This window comes from Podarcis vaucheri (genome assembly GCF_965113315.1).
Source record: "Podarcis vaucheri genome assembly, chromosome: Z".
Taxonomy (NCBI): Eukaryota; Metazoa; Chordata; class Lepidosauria; order Squamata; family Lacertidae; genus Podarcis; species Podarcis vaucheri.
This window is the reverse complement of record NC_138758.1, coordinates 51709821-51730609: the sequence shown is the minus strand read 5'-3', so window position 1 is coordinate 51730609 and position 20789 is coordinate 51709821. Positions and strand designations below refer to the sequence as shown.

At 43.6% G+C, this 20789-nt stretch overlaps 1 protein-coding gene across 1 annotated transcript in view; it reads left to right on the top strand.

Moving 5' to 3' along the window:
- The window catches only part of PSMB7 (proteasome 20S subunit beta 7), a 32911-nt gene that overhangs the window by 6323 nt on the left and 5799 nt on the right, over nucleotides 1-20789 (top strand). The window contains exons 6-7 of the mRNA XM_082209017.1: nucleotides 5021-5079; nucleotides 19572-19723. Of these exons, the coding sequence (XP_082065143.1) occupies nucleotides 5021-5079; nucleotides 19572-19723 (211 nt within the window). The remainder of the gene's footprint in view (nucleotides 1-5020; nucleotides 5080-19571; nucleotides 19724-20789) is intronic.

The following is a 20789-nucleotide window of genomic DNA, read 5'->3' as shown; positions in this document are numbered from 1 at the left end:
TACCATACTGCTATTTCTTTAAAAAGAGAAGAAGGAGGAGGCTGCAATTCCAGCATGTTTAAAAGCAAACCACACTGAACTCCACAGCACTTGTTTCCAAGTAAACGTGCTTAGGGTTGGGCTGTTGCATACCTGACAATGCTTCATTACGGGGTATATTGCGCAAATCTTTGGTGTGGTAAATATCATACAGTATGGACAACTTCAGTCTACTGTTTAAATAATTTGTCCAAATGTAGGGACCATGTTTTAGATGTGATACTGCAGACTGAGAGTCTGAAGAATGAATTTCTTGCTCCAGTGTGCAGCATACCTAAGGCTTAGGGATTACAATCTTGAAATGATCATAAAACCAGACATCAAAATTCGTGCCCTCAAGCTCTGTTCTTGGGATGGATATCTGGCACAGACATGAATGTCTTGCAGTGCCTTTACATTGACACAACCCAGTTTTGGCCTCTTCTGGAAAGAAAGGAGCGCATCCTTTTGATGGGCAGATGTGATGCAATATGAACACAGTTTGTGTTTTTAGTTCTCCTGTGAAGGCTGACTGATCTCTTATGTGCCAAAATATTATCATGATTTTTAAACTCAACATTTTGACAAGCTCCACACTTAGGTTGGTGGCAGAGAATACATATTTAAGCCAGAAGGACTTAGCTATCACAGCAGAATAGCAAATACTCAGACCTGCTCATATTTGATCAGATGTTAGGCACACACAAGGCAGCAGTATTGCTATTCCATGATTCCTCCATGTATCTACAAACTGAATGCTAATTTCCCCATACCTTTCTCTTGTTGTTTTAAGCAATATTTTACGTGTGTGTGTGTGTGTGTGTGTGTGAGGCCTCTGTATTGTTGCTCAAAACAGGCAAAGAATAGAAATCCAGCATTTTGTGCCTAAATAAGAGACCAGTGTCGTTCCTTAGAAGGAGTTTAAAACATACTCAGTGCTTACTCAGGAGTGAAAACATCAAATTAAAGTGTTTATGCTGACAAAGGACAAATGCGGATTTCAGCAAACGATGCAAGATTGTCTGATTGCTGGCTTGTCTAGAAAAGCTTCTGGCCATGGCTATATAATGAAATGCATGCATACAATTAAAGGGCTTGAAGTCTGTACTTCAGACTTGGGAAGCAGCAAGATGCATTCTGGTGGTCTCTTGTGGCTGAGGCTGATCTCTTGGCACCAGTATTGTTTCATATTCATAAATCAGCTCTTCATGCATTGGCAATGTCTGTCTGCAGCACAGGCAATGCCACCAAGAGACCAGGCCTCTCAGCCAGGAACCAGAGTGAAAAATGATGCCGATCGATGGGTCTGTGGAGAGCACTGGATATCTACCTAGGAGGAACAGCAAATTGAATAACAATGAGCGCTTGTGAATAAGTGCGCTGTCAGGGACTGTTGACACTGATGGATTAGAGAAATCTAAATGTTACTCTCTTCACAGTGCATTTGTTTGCCAGTGTGGCAGGCAGAGGCAGCAGCAAACAGGTTCTTGAATGCTGGAAGATGCAGAAGGCTATTTAGTAAAAGAAAGCACTCTTCACTGAATGTTTGACGTTCAGAAGGCTGCTAACTGCAGTGTGCAAATGGACAAGTCCAATATCTGTTAAATATGGGACTGCAAGGTCATTTTAAAACACAAAAAGTATCTCTAGGTCATCAGATGTATGAAGAGGAATGCTGTGACTCTGTAATGTAACTGTAAAGACAACATCATTCAGATATTATTATTATTATTATTATTATTATTAATAATAATATATCACCCTATACATGGAGATCTCAGGGTGGTTTACAGAAAAGAGGACAGTTCACAGAAAATATTCCCTTTCTTTTTATTCTTTCTGCGTCTAATAAAAAAAATCACTTTTGAGATTGGTGTAGAACTTATTTCTAGGCTGTTTTTAATTTAAATGCAGGTAGCACTGAGAAACTTATGTGCCCTGCTCAGTTTATTTTAAAATATTTTTAAAACCACCCTTTATCAGTTAAGATATCCAGATGAAGTGCAGAATAAGACCAAAAGTGGCTGTATAACCGCAAAAGCCCCAAATAGAAAATACAGCCTAAACAACTTTACAAGGCAGCAAAATATAATAGGGGGGCAACACACGCAAAGCAGCTCAAGCAAGCAGGAAAGTTTTGAATTGGCACTGTGGAAGATGACAGAGTTGGTGCCTGTGAAATTCCGTGGGAATGTTCCGCAATTGGAATGCCCCGACAAGAGGCATGTTCCTTCTTGCGGCATGTTCAATAAGAGCCTGGCCCACAGCAGGCTGTAAGATGGTTGTAGGCTGGTGTAGGGGCAGGTGCTGCGTCAGGCATTTAAGAGTGTGCTCTCGCAGACGCAGACTGCCCTGTGACCAGCGTTGTGCAGTTCTCTTCAGTATTGAGGGGGGGGGGCGCATGGCATCCAGAGAGCTTCGTGTAGCTCTGTCCCCAGATGCAGGCCTGTTGACTGTGGGCTTCTGGCGTTGAAGAGCATGAGCTAGTTGATGAAGCTGCCTTGAGTATTTTGTGGTGCTTTGGGAATGTTCTGGTTTACTGCCTCTTACTTCATTAACCTATTTGTGTTGTTTTTGCCAAGCTATATGTCCTGATAGCCATCGTTTAAAATGACAGCTCTGTGTCTTGGCCAAACACCAGCATGATCAAGAAATGGGAAACCAGGGTGAATCTGTGCAGAAAGAGGCTGCCTCCCCTAGTTGAGAACATAGTTCCTGGACATAGCACCTCCTCTGCTCCAGGGAGTGAGCCGACGAGTGCTTGGGGTGAGAGATAGGATGTCCCCCCCCCCCCCCGGCAATATCCAGTCTCTGAATCCATTAAGGCTCTTCTTTAAAAGCCAAAAATGAGAGTGCTGCAGCTGCAGAGATGGGGATCAGAACCTGGTTGGGTAGCGGGCTGGTGGTAACTTCGTGTCTGTGTATGTATCTTTACAGTGTGTTCTCTATTCACGTCCTACTCATCCCTTGCCTTCCAAAATGTTGGGAATTTTGCTAGTGTGTGAATGCAAAATGGGCTGTTTCAGAAGCAAGGCCTAGATATAAATTAAATAAAGAAATAGATTGTTGTGAAATATTTCTTCTGCCACATTACAGCTCTTGTCTTGCCTGTTAAAACTCCAGTGCGAGGCTCTTCCAGACACCTTGCTTGCCTCTTATTCCACCTGATTCTGCTTATTCCTTTTGTTGGGAGCTTGGCAATAAGGCTTGCCTCATAAACTGCATCCAGAGCAGCACTACAGGACTTCACTTTGACCTCCTTGTGGTTCAGCGCAGTTCTTCTTGTTTGCTATTTTTGGCAGCTGGCATGTTTTGTGCATGTTGCTTTCCTCTCCTGTTCGTCACTTGCAAAGAATTCCTTTTTGTTTCCCATTCCTGCCTTTTTGAAAATGGAGCTGTGCGTGGCTCCGAGGCAAAAACGAATAGCCATTGCCTGGCGTATGAGAAGATGCTTTGTGCACCCCGCTGTTTATAAATGTGATGTATTTGGTACTGTAAAGGTAATGATCCTCAACCACAGCAATATTCCATAACAGGAGGAGTCTTTGTCACATTCGCTGGAATTACCATGTTCATTGATTTGTGTCTGTAAATCTGCCTCTACCCTTTAAATTTGATCTATAATTGGACCTCCTTAAATGGTTCAGATAAGATGGTCTGTATTTTCTCAGCAATGTCACTGTCAGCTTCTCCCTTTTCATTATACATTCAGCAGACTTGATAAAATCAGCAGGACACCTCATTTGAAACTCTTTAATCGCTGCCTTTTTCTTTACTAAACCATTGAGGTGGTCAAGCGATGTACACAAATCATTTTAAATGGAAAATATGGCTTTCTGGGTGACCCAGCTAAACAGATAGTGGTATGCAAAACAAGTTAAAAAGTAATAAATGCCAAAAAATCTCCTAATTGGCATAAAAAATTGTCGCCAACTTTATTCAATCTCCAAAAGCAGAGCATCCTGAAATACTGCCTGGGCTGCGCTGAAACACGATGATGATGTCTGTGCAGGGAAGATTCACATTCTCTTCTGAACAAAGCTTATTTAAGATTGCCAAATAGTTCATAGCCGCTCTTTGCGTGGACTTGTAATGCCTGGAGCCGACATCGGAAAGGGGTTCTTCTGTTAGTGTTTTTGTAGGACGGCTCTTGGAATCGCCAAATGTGTGTGTTTAAACCTTTGTGTGTGATTCATGTTTGCCACTCTGGTCTGCTCTGCCTTACTGTTTTATAGTGCAAACTAGAAACAATCCAAAACACAATAAAATAAAACACAATTGAACTGGGGTAGATGAGACTGAATGGCCACCCGGATTCCCCTATCTTTCTGTGCGTGTGCTAAACCAACTCACTGAAATAATCTGTTCCTTTCAGCTGATCCAAATGATTTTAAAGCCCTGGACTGCCTCTTCTCAGAGCTTCTGGCTTGGTCATACGTGGCTCAGTATATATATATATTTCTAGAAAATATCTCAGCTGTTCTAGAAATGCTGCCCCAATCTATAAATATAAAAAAACAACTCCAGGATTTAGAGAGGCGCTTCTGGTGCTTCTAAAGGCTTGGTCATACCCAGTAGGATTTTTTTATTTGCCTTGAACAGCAGGACCACCCACCACCCTCTCTGCCATACCACACCACTATTCACTTTTGATACTGAGAATATTTTCAAAAGCATTTGGGAAGGGGGCTGGGGTTCAAGAAATAAAAGCTGAACATGCTCCCACTAAACCCTGGTGCAGCTTCCGTTGGGAGCTTGGTACGAGTTATCAACCTGCTTTTTCCCTTTGCCTTTCTTCAGAGTAAGGCTCCCTTTGTTACTGAGCTTGAACAAGAGGTGCTGCTCTAAAGTAGCAAGCAAAACAAATGTATAGGAATGTAAATCAGTATTTGTAAAGTTCTTGTCTCATTGTCGCCTTTTCTGTTCTGTCATTTGAAAACCACAATGGTGTATTGGATGCAACGAAAAAATTAAAACGAAAACTTCTCCTTGCTCTTTTCAGGTTCGGGTTCATTGGCAGCCATGGCAGTTTTTGAAGACAAATTCAAGCCTGACATGGAGGTAAACACTCTCTCCGCCTCCTGTGCTCCAACTGTTTATTAGTATAATTGTGATAGTAGCATAGTGTGGTTTGTAGGATGGAGTCCTTTGAATGATCTTTAATGGTTGGTTTTCAGTTACAGCAATGCCACAACCGTCACTTTGTTGTCTTCTGTGGGGATTATCCAAAGCATTGTTTCTGTGCTAATAAATATGCACAAAACTTGAGTTAGACACAAAACTGTAAAATGTGTGTACCTATGGAGAAATCCGTGCAAGTCTGACACCTGTGCCTTGTGGAGGTAATTGCAGGAATTCTTCAGGATGTGTTAAACACATACCTGATGTTTCCTCAAATGCTGGTGCTTGACTCTTTAAGCTATGAGTGCAAAAGTGGAAGGTATGGGTGATTATTGGGCCTCTAGTCTGTGCATGTTCTTCACAAAGCCACATTCTGTGCCCTTGAGGGGTTTTTTAAGTGGAGACGGGTATTGAAGTTACTTTTTGTGGCTTAGTGGTTCTCTACTCCCAGCTTGTCAAGGGTGAAATCCTTAGTACCATATTTGTGTGTTGAAACAGCAGAATGGCTAAAAATGGGAGCAGAAATAGTATGTTTCTAGTTGCTTAAAGGCCAGCCTGATTTAAGCAATTGTCATGTACACAATCAAGCGGCATTTTTAATTGGCTGCTGAATTGAGCATAAACAGGAATCCATTAATTTTGGTTGGCCATGGTACCTGCTACTGCTGCCTCTCTAAGTATCTGAAAACAATGTACTTTGCTTTCTGAGTCCTTTGAAGGAAGCCCAGTGCAAGGTAATGGAAGAGCCCCTACCTGTCCCTTGCCAGAGGTGTTTGCTCTTGGAGGTTCTATTTATCCTCACAGAAGAGCAAAGTGTGACTCAGCACTCAGTTGAAGTTGACAGCTTGTCTTGGGAAAGCAGGCACCTTCAGCCCAACATTTTTACTTGATGGGTGATTGTGTTAATGAGGTGGATCTTAACTGCTGCTATCCTGGTAATATCACTACTTAAGTCACAGTGAACATCTCCTAGATAGGCCAGGCTCCTTTGTCACCCTCGCAGAGTACACAAGGCTCAGATTAGCAGGCCAGAGCTAACCCAGCAATTCTGAGCTTTTATTCTTGTTTGGGAATGGATGTGTTGAGAATGGAGAAGACCAATACTTTGTGTGCCTGTGGTGTCACTTGTCAAGGTGCAGAAGCATCACAAAAGAGGGGCTGCTCCGGGGTCTTCACACCTGACTGTACTGCCTTGGCAGTCTTTTTGTTTGTTTATGATTTTACTGGTTTATTAATTTCCCTACCACTCTTCATCCAAAGATCATCATCATTACTATATTATTGCTTTGGACAGAGCAGCTTGCTCTGTCCTCTGACTAGAAGAAAGAAGCAAGTTTCCATTTTGAAACAGCTTATAACCACATTTTTGGGTTTATATGGAAGAATTGGAGTGAGGATCCCCTACACTCTTGCCCCGTTCCTTCTCCTTCATCTTTCAGCCACTCCCCTCCCTAGTTGGAAACAACAAATGTTTTATTGGCTAATCTGGTTTTATGGGAGGGAGAGAATTGTATCCTGCTCTGCCTACTATAGATAGCGTGGACTACCCAGTGCATGTGGGTTTGGATGGCAAAAAGGCTAGAATTCTGTTTGTGTGTGTGTGTGTGTGTGTGCGCTGTTTTTAACTATGAAGGGAGGCTCTATCTTGGTCAGAATGAAGTACCCCTTTTTAGATGGGTGTTCTCTGGCACAAATTCCTTGAAGGCTTAGTAGCATAACAGGTTGCAGGATGACAGCTCCTCTGTGAAAAGACTGAACAATATTTGGTAAATCTCTGCGCCACCCCAATGTGTTAATGCTGAATTGGTCAACTGCTGATGCACATGCAGTGAAAAGAACTTTAAAAATCTTGGTGCCATGGTCATTAAAATGTGTAGAAAATTAATATTTTTTCTGTCAAGATTAATGCAGCTCCTTTGTTTGCTAATTGTCAGAATATCTTGATAGAGCTTTTAAAGGGCAGTGGTGTTCTTCAAGACCATCACATCACAGAGAAATGATTCAAAGGCAAACTGTCCTGCACCCTCTGGTATCAACTTGCAAATTAGCATCTGGAATCTAATTAAACAAGCTTAATGAAATCAGCAGCTGAATACTGCAGGAAAAGACAATCAGCCCCCACCCCCTCTGATATATATTCTGCACTACTGAAGCCGTTCACCAAAAGCATCGTGTGAGCACAGTTAAAGAAATTAGCATTTATTTGAAGACAAGGAACTGTTTTTTTCATTCTGTTACGCTTTTGGCATGCGCCAGCGTCCCCAGAGAACCGTGCCACAACACATAGTGCACAATATTTATAAATCTGACAGGCAATAATAGCAACTTGAAAAATTTCTTTTGCTGGAATTTCAAGTTGAGAGCTGCCAAAAGCTGAGAGGATCAAACCTGCTCTGGCAGCTGCTGTGCCCTACAGTGAGAATAGCAGACTTTGAAGATGTTCGACTTAAAAAAAACCAGGACTGCAGGCTTAGCCAATTTTTGCAGGTTTCTCCAGCCCTGGCTCTCCGCCGTTTGAAGATGAGTTGTCGAAGCTTCTACCACTGCCTCAGGCGTCCTCACACCAGCAGGGCTTGTCCCCCCCCCACCTCCGACCGTGTCTTGAGTTTTCGGTAGCAAGTGGCTTTGTTGGTGCCAAGTGTGACAGCCCTTCCTTAGGCTGTAGCGCATAGTCTGTCTGTCGAGCCTTCTCAGGATAGATCAGTGGTGGGATGCTGGCCTCCAGAGGGGCTGTTACGGATTTCCAAGGATGGCAACTGCTTTAGGCCTGAAGCTCAGACATGTTGTTGATGCTTCAGACAGGAGGTTGAGCCCCTGGCCACTGTAGGGCAAGCACAGTTGTTCACATGTGCACCTGAACTTGCCTGAAATAAGAATGGGAGAGTGGTAAAGCTGTTGATGGCTTGGGTTGAATTATTGGAGCAGGGTTATACTGTTTGCATTCTGTAGCATCTTCCAGTAGGAGAAATTCTAGGCCCCTAGGGACTTTATTTCCTCTACCCTTGTGCAAGGCTAACGTCTAAACATTTGATGCTTATTCATTTTAACTGAGATTAAATCTAGTTTGGGCAACCTGCAACCTTGGGGAAGAGGCCGCATGAGGGAATACGCTGCTTCCTCCTGCTTCAAGGAGATATGGTGGCATTTTTATATGGGTAGCTCTTCTTCCAGTCTCCAGTAATCTTGAACCTATTCATATGTTTAGCAATGACAGAAAAGGGTATTTCTTCTCTTTTTTAAAAAATACTGTTAAATACTGTCATACTTTAGAGGCTTGGAGACAAAAGGACCAGAATTAATCTTGGCCCAGATGAAGCATGCTGATTTGTTTCTCATGTCTGCCTGGAAACACCCCTGAGTTTGCAGGACTGGTGCATGGCACGCAGGGCTTGTGGAAGGAAACAAGGGCACATTCTTGAATGCTGGTAGGTTTGCTGGGCATCTTGCTAACAGGGCAACAGAGCTGGACTACAGCTGATGAGGCCTGAAGAGGAGGAGGAGGAGTGTGAGGAGGCAGGAAGGTGAGGGAGTCAGCTCAGAAGAGGTGGACTTGCCTGCTGGGCTGCAGTCCTTCCTTACAGTCACATTTACTCACCATTTAGCAGCTGTTTTCCCCCTCCCGCAGCCTTGACCTGACTTTAGAAATAGTTTCTCTAGCAGTTTGCTGTTCCCATTGTGGCAGTTTGGTCTGTCGTGCTGGGGAGGGTGGGGTGGGAGAAGCATTGTGCTGTCTGATTTCATTGGTCCAGCATGCTGACATATTATTTATGTTGCTGTTAGGATTGCCCTTCTCTGAAGAAGGCCTTGCATTCCATTCTAGGACTAGTGGTGTATTGTCAGATACTTTGCACTTCCTAATAATTGTTTACCTTGGTACCTCTGGTTGCGAATGCGATCCGTTCCGGAGGCCCGTTTGCAACCTGAAAAGAACGCAACCCGTGTCTGTGCACGTGTGGGTTGCGATTTGCTGCTTCTGCGCATGCGCGTGGCGTCATTTTGTGCATATGCACGAGTGGTGAAACCTGGAAGTAATCCTTTCTGGTACTTCCGAGTCACCGTGGGACGCAACCTGAAAACACGCAACCTGAAGCAAACGTAACATGAGGCATGACTGTATATGAAAAAGTGCTCTGGAGACGCAGCTTCTGGAACTTGAGAGCCTCTGTACCGCTGCGCTTTAGGGCAATGCACTATGTATATTCCTGCTTTGGTAATAGAGACAGCCATGCAAAGTACCAGTGAACCCCCAGTGAAAAGCGGCAAGTGCTGTTCCACGCCTTTTTCAACCATGGGGGCTAAAAGAAAGCATCATTCAGAACACCAAATTCAGCCCCACATGTTGGGTTTGAACATGGGAAGCCTGGCAAGTGGCCTCTGCAGCCCAACCCAGCCAGACATCTGAAATCTGTTTTTGTTTGCAGATGTGAGGCATTTCGCCTGAAAGCCATTAAGCTGTAGCCACTCCCCAGAAGCTTGTTCCCGTCATGCAAGCACCATGACAAATGCATTGTCTGCAATTCTCTTCACATTCCCACTGCAGTGGAATGTGAAACCCCTCTGCTTTAATAGGATGAGGGTGGCCGGTGGGTTCTGTGTGCAGATCTCACACGCACTGCAAAGTCTGTGGAAAGACACAGTCCTGCCTCCTGCCTCCCAGAGCCTTTTGAAACCACAGCTCTAGAGTGCAAGGGTGGACTGGCCAATGGACTGCTTTCCTGGACTTAAACGGTGGAAGATTCAGGATCTGTAGTTCAGGATGGATGTGAAAGAACAGGGCTCAGATGGGGATGTTGTGGAGAGTGAAGGAAATGACGGACATAATTATTTGCGGCCGGGCGCCTGATTAATGGCTGACAACAATGCTGATAGTTGGGAGTTTTTGTTTGTTTTTTTGACAACCGCCGAAACTTAAAACTTGATCAGGTGCTGGCGCCTCATCAGTCTCATTTAGGCTTCCTGTGTGAGTGACTGACACTCTGGAGCGGTGACACGCTGCATATGAATGCTGGCTTCATTAGTGGGGCTGATCAAAATGCCCGTGTCCCTGCCACAGGGCTCAGGTGTGGCTGTCTTCTGGCTAATCCCCCCAGTTGACACTTGGTGTTTTAATGACTCCATAGGAAGGTGGCCGCGTGCTGGGGGGGTTGCCAGCAGACGGTGGAGATCAAGGGAGACAGCCTGCGTTAAGCGGGAGAGCTGCCTGAGCAACCTGCATCCCCACTGGCAGCACACACAGCTTATGCAGAATGCCTTTCAAAAACGGGGCCCCTTTGCAAGGGGGGGGAGCGCCCACCGCTTTGTGTATCTCTGGTGTTTGGCGCTTGCACTTTGCCTTGCCGGCTGCAGCCTCCTGCCTTTTTCTCTGGGGCAGGAATTGTGAAGATTGGTGCAAGGGTGCTGGTATTTCTCCAAACTTCGTCCCCCCATTTCCCTCTCTTAAATACAAACATTATTGGAGGTACTAATTTGGATTTTCCTTCATCAGTGGAACTTTCTACCTGGCATGCAGAAAAAAAGAATCCTGTGGAACTAATTAGAGAAAAAACTCTTGCTTTTTATTTTTTATTTAAGGGGGGGGATTTTCCAGTGATTGAGTATCTTGAGCTGTTTCATCAGTGTTCTCCCATAAGGAAATAATACATAAACTCTGGAATAAAACATCACACTATTATGAGCGTTCCATCTGCAGAAGTATTTCAGCTAGGCAGATGAAATGATTCCCCTTTTCTCCCCCCATGTAGGGTTCCAGGGGTCCCCCACCCCAATTTCAGGGTCCACACAAGGGGAAGGGGGAGAGGAAAGCCCCATTGCACCAGCCGAAGTGCTTGCATAGGACTTCCCCACAGGGTTTCTTGGGTGAATCCCACCCAAAGTTACCTTAAAGGTCTGATTTCTGTTAACATTGGCAGGCCTGCAGTTGCTTGCTAGTTTTCTTTAGTACTGTGTATAATTTGAAAATATATCCTGAACTGTGGCACCTTTAAATTGAGAGCTGCAGCAACAGCCTGCTGAACTTAGTGGAAACGAAGTTAGTGCCGTTTAAAACTTGTATCCTATTATATGAGCAGGTCTGCTCACAGTGGACTGTTGAAATCTGGTGGTCGCTTTCGCTCCTCGCAGAGTAGCTATGCCAGACAGGTAATTATTTTTGATGCATTTCTTAGGAGCCAAGTATTCAAACAAAAGTTGTATTGCTGTTGTTTCTCAAACTGAAGGAAATGGTGAGATTTTCCTGGAAAACCCCCCACCCCCCCACAATGCAAGGCTGGTTTGGTGCTTCTGCAGCAAGCAAGAGTTCTTAATACAAAATACGTTTTGTATGCAAAGAGCCAAGAAATACTAAGTGGCGGAGGGGGTAGGGGTAGGGAAATATTTGTTGTGAACTTTGGAGAGAGGTTTTATTGGAATTCCCAGAATACTTTAATGATGTGGTTGTGGACTCTTCCCCTGCCTCCAAGATTGATTTTTTTCCCTGTTGACAGTAAAACATGAACAAATACACCTTAATACCCAACAGAGGGTTGCTGCTATAACACCGTTCACAATTCTGCAAGCTGCCTTTTCTTTTTCTTTTTTGGTTCTCTGTCCATTTCCACCTTTTTGCTGTCACACAGATCCAGCTCCTCACTGCAGCTGTGAGAGGATGGATTAAGAAGATTTGTAAAATCAAGGCTTTTTTCTTGCAGCATTCGCTTGCTTGAATTTTGCTTCCAATCAGATCTTGGTTCCGTTTGCTACAATTTGTATCAGTAACAAATTAAATATGCCTGTGCATTTGTGTTTATCTTGTAGCAAATGAAAGCCTGGTGTAGCCTCTTGCAGACCCCTTGAAAATTCAGGTGGAGGCTGGCTCTGTGATGTGAGGTTTTATCCAGCAGAATGGCGGCGGTGGCTGCTCATATAAGAATGAAATAAGAGTAGCCAGCCTTACTGAATGGTAGTTCTAGAATCATACATTTCTGCCTTGGCAGGTAATTCAACATAAATTGTTAATGTAAATTCAGGTTAGTGGGGAAGATATTTTTTACTAAAAAAGATAAACTGCTGATTAATTCAGTATAGAACTCAATTACAAATTGAAAGGGCCACTGCGGGACTCCAGAACCCTAAAGACAACAGATGTTGAATTGATACTCCAGCATATTTCACACTGGTATGAAATATTAACATGGTTTATTATACTTGTGATGTAGATATGAGAAAGGGGAGGCCTGGCTTGTGTGTGTTTGTACTAGTGTGTGGTGAAAATAGCAAAGGTTCAGCCAGCTGTAATTAAAGGCTCTAAGAGATGCCTGATTCAGGGAGGAACTGAAGAACAAAGCCCAGTAAGTTTGTTTACAATTTGTTTTTAGATGTTTACAATGTGCAGAAGACAAATCATACAGCGTGACATTTTTGCTAAATGCCCCAAAGGCAAGGACTCTTATGTTGAATCTTGGCCTGCTTCAGATCGGGGTGAAAGAATGCCACTTTTGACCTTTGTGTCTTGTGGTTCCATTTGGAGATTCAGCCTCTTTTCCCCCACATGTCAGAAAAGGTGGGTTTGCATGGTGCGTGGCTGAAGTAGTAATGTTTCCTCGCTTCTCTGAAAAGCTCCTGCCTGCAGTAACCCGTTGCAGAGCACCTGTGTTCTTGTAAAATGTGGCTAACAGAGCAGCCTGAAGGTTTGCTGTGCCAGAATGTGAGCCAAGGATAAGCTGCAGCAGCACACATGTTGATGGTCAAGGTGCCCAGCATTACTGCCAGGAAGTCTCATCCAGGCATGCAGAGTTTATTGTCATGCAAAGCACACTTCAAATATCAGCACCCATAGAAGGAGTGATTTCTCGTGATGAAACAACCTCTTGTTTATTTATTGTTGCCATAGCTTGTGTGTCTGTGCTGTCTGTCATAGCTATATAGGCATCCTAGACAACACGCCCCCCCCCAACTCCCAGATGTTTAAATTCTCAAACAGCGGGGGACCCATGACCTCATAATTTATCTTGCATTGAGATCTGGAAGATTACTGTGTGGTTACATCACCTGTTTGATTTCCTGCCTCATTGAAGCAAGCCTTCACATGGCATTTGGTCTGTAACATGGAAAGCCACCCCCTTTCGGTTCCCAGTGTGGAACTGAGAAGTTGTGAATCTTTTGTGTTCCTAATGCTTTTACTCCTTGCTGCTGAATGGTAACTAGAGCAGCCTGGCTCTGCTGCATTAGGAATATTACCAGTGAGGTAAAATGCTTCAGAAATGTACACAGCTTGCTATAGCATTATATGCTGGAGGCCGGGTTAGGGTCACTTCATCCAGCTATTTCTGGATGCAAGGAAGAAATTGCTTAATTGGGTGAGGGTCAGTACAGGAGTAAATCTAGTCAGCTTGGATAAAATGGTGCCCATTTTGAAAATTATTTGTATGGCAGCATAAACTTATGTGCTGTGTTATTTTTTATGGGCTCTTCAGTGCATCAGTTCATGAACAAGTGTGACCTTTAATTACGTAACTCACTAAATTAATGTGAGAGTGTATATCCTGTACTGAGATTTTTTTTTTATACCTGTTACTACTATTAAATTAATACAGCTGGGTTACTGCGCGCTATCCTATGAATGTTGATTTGGAAGTAAGTCCCACCAAGCTCACTTGGATTCCTGGGTAAATAAATGCACCTTGGATCGCCTCCTTTCCATGGATGCTAGATGATTCTGTGTTGTGGGGTGGGGGAGGAAGGGAAACTTGTGGCCCTCCAGATGTTGTTGGACTTCCAACCCCCCCCCCCAGCCAGCCTGGGGCAGTAGGGATGGATGATGGAAGCTTTAGTCCAGCATCTAAAGGGCCACAGCCTCCCCACCCCTGCTGTAGGAAATTGTCTCTTTAATTTTAGCATATGGAGACTTGGTGTATGTGGGGTGACCTCACATTGATTTCCTCTGCCCCTGGTCTCCTGCCCCTGTGATAGCAGGCAGCAGTTTTCTCCAGTTACAAAACTTGTGTTTCTTGATGACTTAGGAACTTGTGTGAAAAGCGTTGGGTGGAGTGGAGAACTGGCACCACAAATTTCCCTTGTCCCAAATAAAACAATTGCTTCAGCAGTTTTGGGTGATTGCTCGAAAGCTAAAGTCAGAGGAAAGCAATAATCTTGCCATCTTATTCCACTAGGAGGTTGTGCTTCAAAGCAGCAATATCTGAATTGCTTTCCCCTCCTGTTGTACTTTGGGAAATAAGGAGCATTGGAACTCAGGTCTCTATAAGCCTGAATGTCTCTGTCAGTTGAAGTTGGGGGCTTCCAGCCTTCCCTCTCCTTTTAAAAAATAAAATAAGGGAGGGGATGCAGGAAGTAATCAAACCTTTTTGATATGGAGCAGCCGCCCTGGGTCGGTTCTCTTCCTGAGCTTCCCAGCAGATTTAGCTCCGCTTCCAGTTATGTATTGATCTCGACAGAGTTTCTCCCAGAAGACAGGCATATCCACATTTCTATACAATTGAGGCTGCCGATTACTCTTCCATGGTCTAATTATCCTTCTCTAGGCTTTGGTATCCTTCAAGAGCTATCGTTTTGCTAGTCCCAAACTCCCAGCACTTCTGTATAGATTTTACTGCCGCTCTGACCTCCCGAATGCCCCCCTCCCCAGCCCAGTTATCTCTCTCAGATTCTCACTTAAAGTAATTTGTACATTTTATCTTTTTTATATATATAGTGAGGGCATAGAACATATTCCATCCTTCCACATTGGAACTATGGTGATGTGTTTCAAAATGTCAGGAGGCAGCTGTTTACAGACAACCCAGAATACTGTCGGTGAATTTATAGGCACCTTTTCATGAGGTGGGAGTAGCTGGATGCTGAAAAGCTGAAATAACTTTATGCGGGCTCTAAATAGGTAGAAATGCATTCACCTCTCGCCCCATTTCAGTGGCACAGATTATTTTTTCTAAGGAAAGAGACACCCAGAAACGGACATGAGGCAGTTCTGGCATAACGTTTTGTAGATGATGAAGTGACTTCTTTGCTTGCGACACAGCCAGCCTGCCTTTTCACCTGCAGAGTTGTCTCCTGTATGTGGATCTGGGTGCTCTATACTCTTCCACCTGCAAATCAGTGAAGTGACCAAGGCACTTACTTGTAAAACAAATGTGGGACTGTTGTGTCCTGGGGATGGGGAAGGGGAGAAACAGACCTGACTTTGGGACTCTTGCTACTGCTGTTGGAGAGGGAGGTAATCTATCAGTTTTGGAGCATCTACAAAATGCAACTCTCCTGATAACGGGTTTAAAGTAAAGATTTAATACCGTCCTCTCTCTACTATGATGTTGCAGTGACAGTTTAAAACTCATTCTCTAAATCTCAGCAGACTTTACAGCCAGCAGTGGGCCAATATAGAGTTTAATGGCATTACAACACATAAATCATCTTTTAAAGATGCTACCAGTAGCTCCAAAATTAAATGCAGACAATGTCCTCAGTTATAAATAATTTATCAAACACCATTTCGGATGAGCCTTCATGCTGAGTTATTTATTTTAGCCTTTACTGTTCAATTCCTCAGATACGTTTTGAGAGATCCATTACTGGTCAGTTTAATGAACTTGGGGGTCTGCTGTGCCCCCCTCCAGCAGTTTGGCACATCTGTGGTGACCATTACATGGCTGGTCCAGACCTCTTTGTGCCTTTTACAAGTGCTGCCCATTTGTCATGTGGCGGTAAATGGAGGAGCACATTGGAGCCTTGGGACCCATTGCGTGATGCAGCAATGGAGGCAAGCCGAGTGCTCCATAAAGGGCTGCTTGTCACAGCTGACTTGTATTACAGTCCATCACTCTTACTGTAATCTCATTTAAGGAGCAGCCGTGGGCCCCAGAGAAGGATGTTCCCAGTTAGCTTGGGCTTTGCAACCATAAAGGAGGAAGTGCTCCTTTTATATACTCAGAACTTTTAGGGTACTTTTTTAGATTAATTATTGCCCTGCGTCATTTGTGCTACCATCGTTAAGACTGCGACTGTCAGCACATTCAATATACACCTCTGTTTTGCAGCTTTAAAAACTTCATTCGGTGGTAGGAATTAGCATATGTGGCATGTATGCAGGGCCAGTTTTTCCTGAGCAGTGTTTCACAGTGCCATTCTTGAGCAAGAACAATATTCCACTCATATGCAACCGTTTCTTCATTTAATAGGATTTAATAAAATGGATGTTAAAAGTGCTACGTGAGCCTGATGGTGGTAGGTGAACTTGATTTGGTAAAGTGGAGTTTGGTTTTGTCAGTTTAAACATGTAAAATGGCTTTGAAAGAAGGCTAAAATAGAGTTGAATTTGGCACAGAGCAGGCAGGCAGCTATATTTTCAGTCTGAGGAAGAATGCCTCTGTTTTTCTGGTGGTGTCAAGTATTATGTTTGCTTATTTCAGTACATCTTTTTTCTTGCTAAGCTGAGGGATGTAGCTGAGATGTCTGAGGCTTGTCTAAGGACACGTCTGAGGCTTGTCTAAGGACTCATATTTGATGACAAAAATCCTGGAAGCCCATCTTCGCAGGTTGGGGTGTCTACTTTTAATTCTGAACCAGGACAAATCTTAGTTTGAGTGTGTTCTGAATAATCATTTTGTTCAGTGGAAGCAAATGAGGCAAGCAGAATGCAGACCTCTCTGCCTGTGTCACAACTGAGCTGTGAGACTCTTGGGGGCCTCTGCAGGAAGCACCTCTTGTGGAGAATCTCTGGAGAGTGCTGAACAACTGTTGGGAACAGGCACAATCTAATTTTTTTAAAAAAATAATTAATTAATTAATTACTATACCACCCTATACTCTGAGGTCTCACAGAACAAACTCAAAATAAAAACATACAAAATATATAATCAAAATAAAAACAATACCCCCCCATATTTTACAAGGGCATAGGATGTCAATTAAATCAACCAAAGCTTGGTTAAAAAAGAACGTTTTTGCCTGGTGCCTAAAGGTGTATAATGAAGGTGACAAGCAAACTTCCCTGGGGAGAGCGTTCCATAAATGGGGAGTCACTGCAGAGAAGGCCCGTTCTTGTGTTGCTACGCTCCGGACATCTCATGGAGGAGGCACATGAAAAAGGGCCTCAGAAGAATGTTCTCAGGGTCCAGGTTCAAATGGAAAGTGGTACAGTATTGCAATCTTGAGCCGTTTGAGGCTTTAAAGGTCAAAACCAGCACTTCAAATTGGGTCCTTTGAATTCAAAATATTCAACGTGTGTACTCCAGAATAACATCTAGCTGTATTGATGTCCAGCTGTTCCTCAGCCTGCTATGTGTTGTTTTCTCAATCTTCTATACCAGGCACCTAAAATTTGCCCTTTTCTACCCAAAAAGTTCAAAATATTAATTCAATATTAATTAATTCAATATTATTCTCATTAAATGTCCAAAATAGTTCTCTGTTCCAAGACGATGAATTTCTCCTCAAGGATTCCGACAGATCTTAATAGTACTGTGTAATAGTCCATATTTGTTTACTTGTTGTGTCTTTATTAATTCTTACCCAATTCCATATATTCAAGTACTATTTCCGGTTGACCATGCCTCATCTTAAAGAAAAAAGGGAAAACACTTCTTCCACTTCCATTCTTTTTCCAAACCAATAGCCAAAAGCTTAAAGGCTTTTTCTTCTGTGTTCACTTCAGTTTGTACCCACGGCCCTTTCTCTCTTAGCTCCATCTTTGCCATCTCCGGTTGTCTCTTAATGCCTATATTCATAAGTCCCTTCATCATCATAGCAACATCCACTGTCCAGACAGCTATATGGATATCATTGCATTCCTCCAGACAGCTATGTGGATGTCATTGCATGTTCAGGCAGATATGGGTCCATATCTTTTCCCACAGGTTCTGAGCATTCTTTAATCTGATGTATCTTTGATGTATCAAATCTTTTTTTTTTAATGTTCTATGCATTTCAGCTCTTCTGTCAGTTGTTCATCTAGTAGTTGGTATATGATACCAACAATCGATGAGTCATTTGGTGTTGTCTTTGCCGTATTGGGTTCTATTAATCTCTACCTTGGCAGTATCTGGTTCACAAGAAGCTTGTGTCTGCTTCTTTATATATGCAATTCCTTTCTCACACATAAGATTCAGTTTTGTTTTTGCAGCCAACACAGTATGCATAAGATGGAGACTTACAAGCAGTATGAAGTGAAGATTTAAAACAGATTCAGAGTCATCTTATAAGATAGATAGATAGATAGATAGATAGATAGATAGATAGATAGATAGATTCTTTATTGTCATTACACTAGTGCAACATTGCACAAGTGCAACGAAATTGGATGCCAATTGGTGTGTGGTGTGTGGGCCCAGTGAATGTTCCTTACTCAACCTCCAAAAACTTTTGCCTCTGGTGTGATGAATGTTTTCTTCTGAGCATATGAGGCTTATCCCTGAACTCCCTTATCTCGAAAGGGAGTTTGGGTAACCAAGATAAATACTTTGGTTATTGTGAATCACCACATAATTATCTCTGCCAATAGGAGTATCAGCAATCAATGACTAGTTTGCTTTTTTCCTCCCCGGAGGTCCCCAATGCCCTGCAATCCTGGGAAAGGGCATTTCGGTAACATATTAGCTGATTAGACCAGGAGGCTCTCGCCTAAAAAATGCTGAATTCATTATTTGTAAGCATCCTCCGTTGCGCTGGAAATCCTTATCCCAAGCACCTTTTGAAATCCAAATTTCCTCCCCTCAGTGGGCCTGTAGAGGGTGCTAATGTAATGGGAATCACTTTCCATTTTCTGCTGTGATTTGGTTCAGAGTACTGGTGGCCAAAACATAAATTTTCTACTGGAAAATCAATTAAAAGGAGGAGTTTGCTCTCATAAAAAAATAATGAGCGAGCTTTGGTTACCTGCATAGGATGTTACTTAACAATATCCTTGAGGGATTAAGTAATATGGTCTCTCTTAATGACATTTCCAAGTCAGGTTAGTTTGCATTTCTGTGAGGGTGGAGACTCACCAGAGTGGGTATCATGAATTTGCTAATTCTTTTCTTACCGAAATGGGTCCCCTTTCACCATATAGGGATAATGGTTCTGGACTGCAACTCGCAGCAGCCGTTGAACGCAGCCAGAAATATCTGGAGGACCACAAATTACTCATGCCTTCGATCAAAATTCCCTCCTTCCCCTGCTTGCTTTCCCAAGTGGATTTTGGTTTGGGTGTTCTCTTCCTTGGAATAGTTACAGCCTTTATGGATACACTTTGTTGCTGATTTGAATTGAGCAGTATTTCCAGTTGCACAGGTTCTACCGAAGGGTTCCTGGGCCTTGCAAACGGATCCTGTCCTGCATTTGGTTCCTATGCAAGTTTTGCTTCAGGAGATGATCACTCCAATGGAGGCTGATGGCCGGCATTGTGCAATTGCTTGGAAATATGGGAAGGGGGGCAAATGTCTGATACCCGCTTTGAATTTTTTTCCTAGGAGGAAGAAGCCAAACAGCTTGTGAGAGATGCCATAGCAGCTGGCATATACAATGATCTGGGCTCTGGCAGCAACATTGATCTTTGCGTCCTCAGTAAGAACAAGCTGGACTTCCTCCGTCCTTACGATATGCCCAACAAAAAGGGGGAAAGGTGAGTGTGTCCCTGTTTCAGTTGTTTCCACAGACAAGAGAGTTAAACCTTCAGATACCAGGAACAGGCAGATTATGCCTTCCGAGTGCAAACACTTGTAATTGAAATGCTACAGGTAATCGTATCCCAATTGTTGAGGCTGCACACTAGAATCCTAGAGTTGGAAGAGACCACAAGGGCCATCGAGTCCAACCCCCTGCCAAGCAGGAAACACCATCAGAGCACTCCTGACATATGGTTGTCAAGCCTCTGCTTAAAGACCTCCAAAGCAGGAGACTCCACCACACTCCTTGGCAGCAAATTCCACTGTCGAACAGCTCTTACTGTCAGGAAGTTCTTCCTAATGTTTCGGTGGAATCTTCTTTCTTGTAGTTTGGATCCATTGCTCCGTGTCCGCTTCTCTGGAGCAGCAGAAAACAACCTTTCTCCCTCCTCTATGTGACATCCTTTTATATATTTGAACATGGCTATCATATTTTGGATTTGGATTTGATATCCCGCCTTTCACTCCCCTTCAGGAGTCTCAAAGCGGCTAACATTCTCCTTTCCCTTCCTCCCCCACAACAAACACTCTGTGAGGCGAGTGGGGCTGAGAGACTTCACAGAAGTGTGACTGGCCCAAGGTCACCCAGCAGCTGCATGTGGAGGAGTGGAGACACGAACCCGGTTTCCCAGATTATGTGACTACCGCTCTTAACCACTACACCACACTGCCTCCTCTTCTCCAGGCTAAACATGCCCAGCTCCCTTAGCTGTTCCTCATAAGGCATCGTTTCCAGGCCTTTGACCATTTTGGTTGCCCTCCTCTGGACACGTTCCAGTTTGTCAGTGTCCTTCTTGAACTGTGGTGCCCAGAACTGGACACAGTACTCCAGGTGTGGTCTGACCAGAGCAGAATACAGTGGCACTATTACTTCCCTTGATCTAGATGCTATACTCCTATTGATGCAGCCCAGAATTGCATTGGCTTTTTTAGCTGCCGCGTCACACTGTTGGCTCATGTCAAGTTTGTGGTCAACCAAGACTCCTGTTCCAGCTTAAATCAGTAAAACGCACTCTTGAAAAA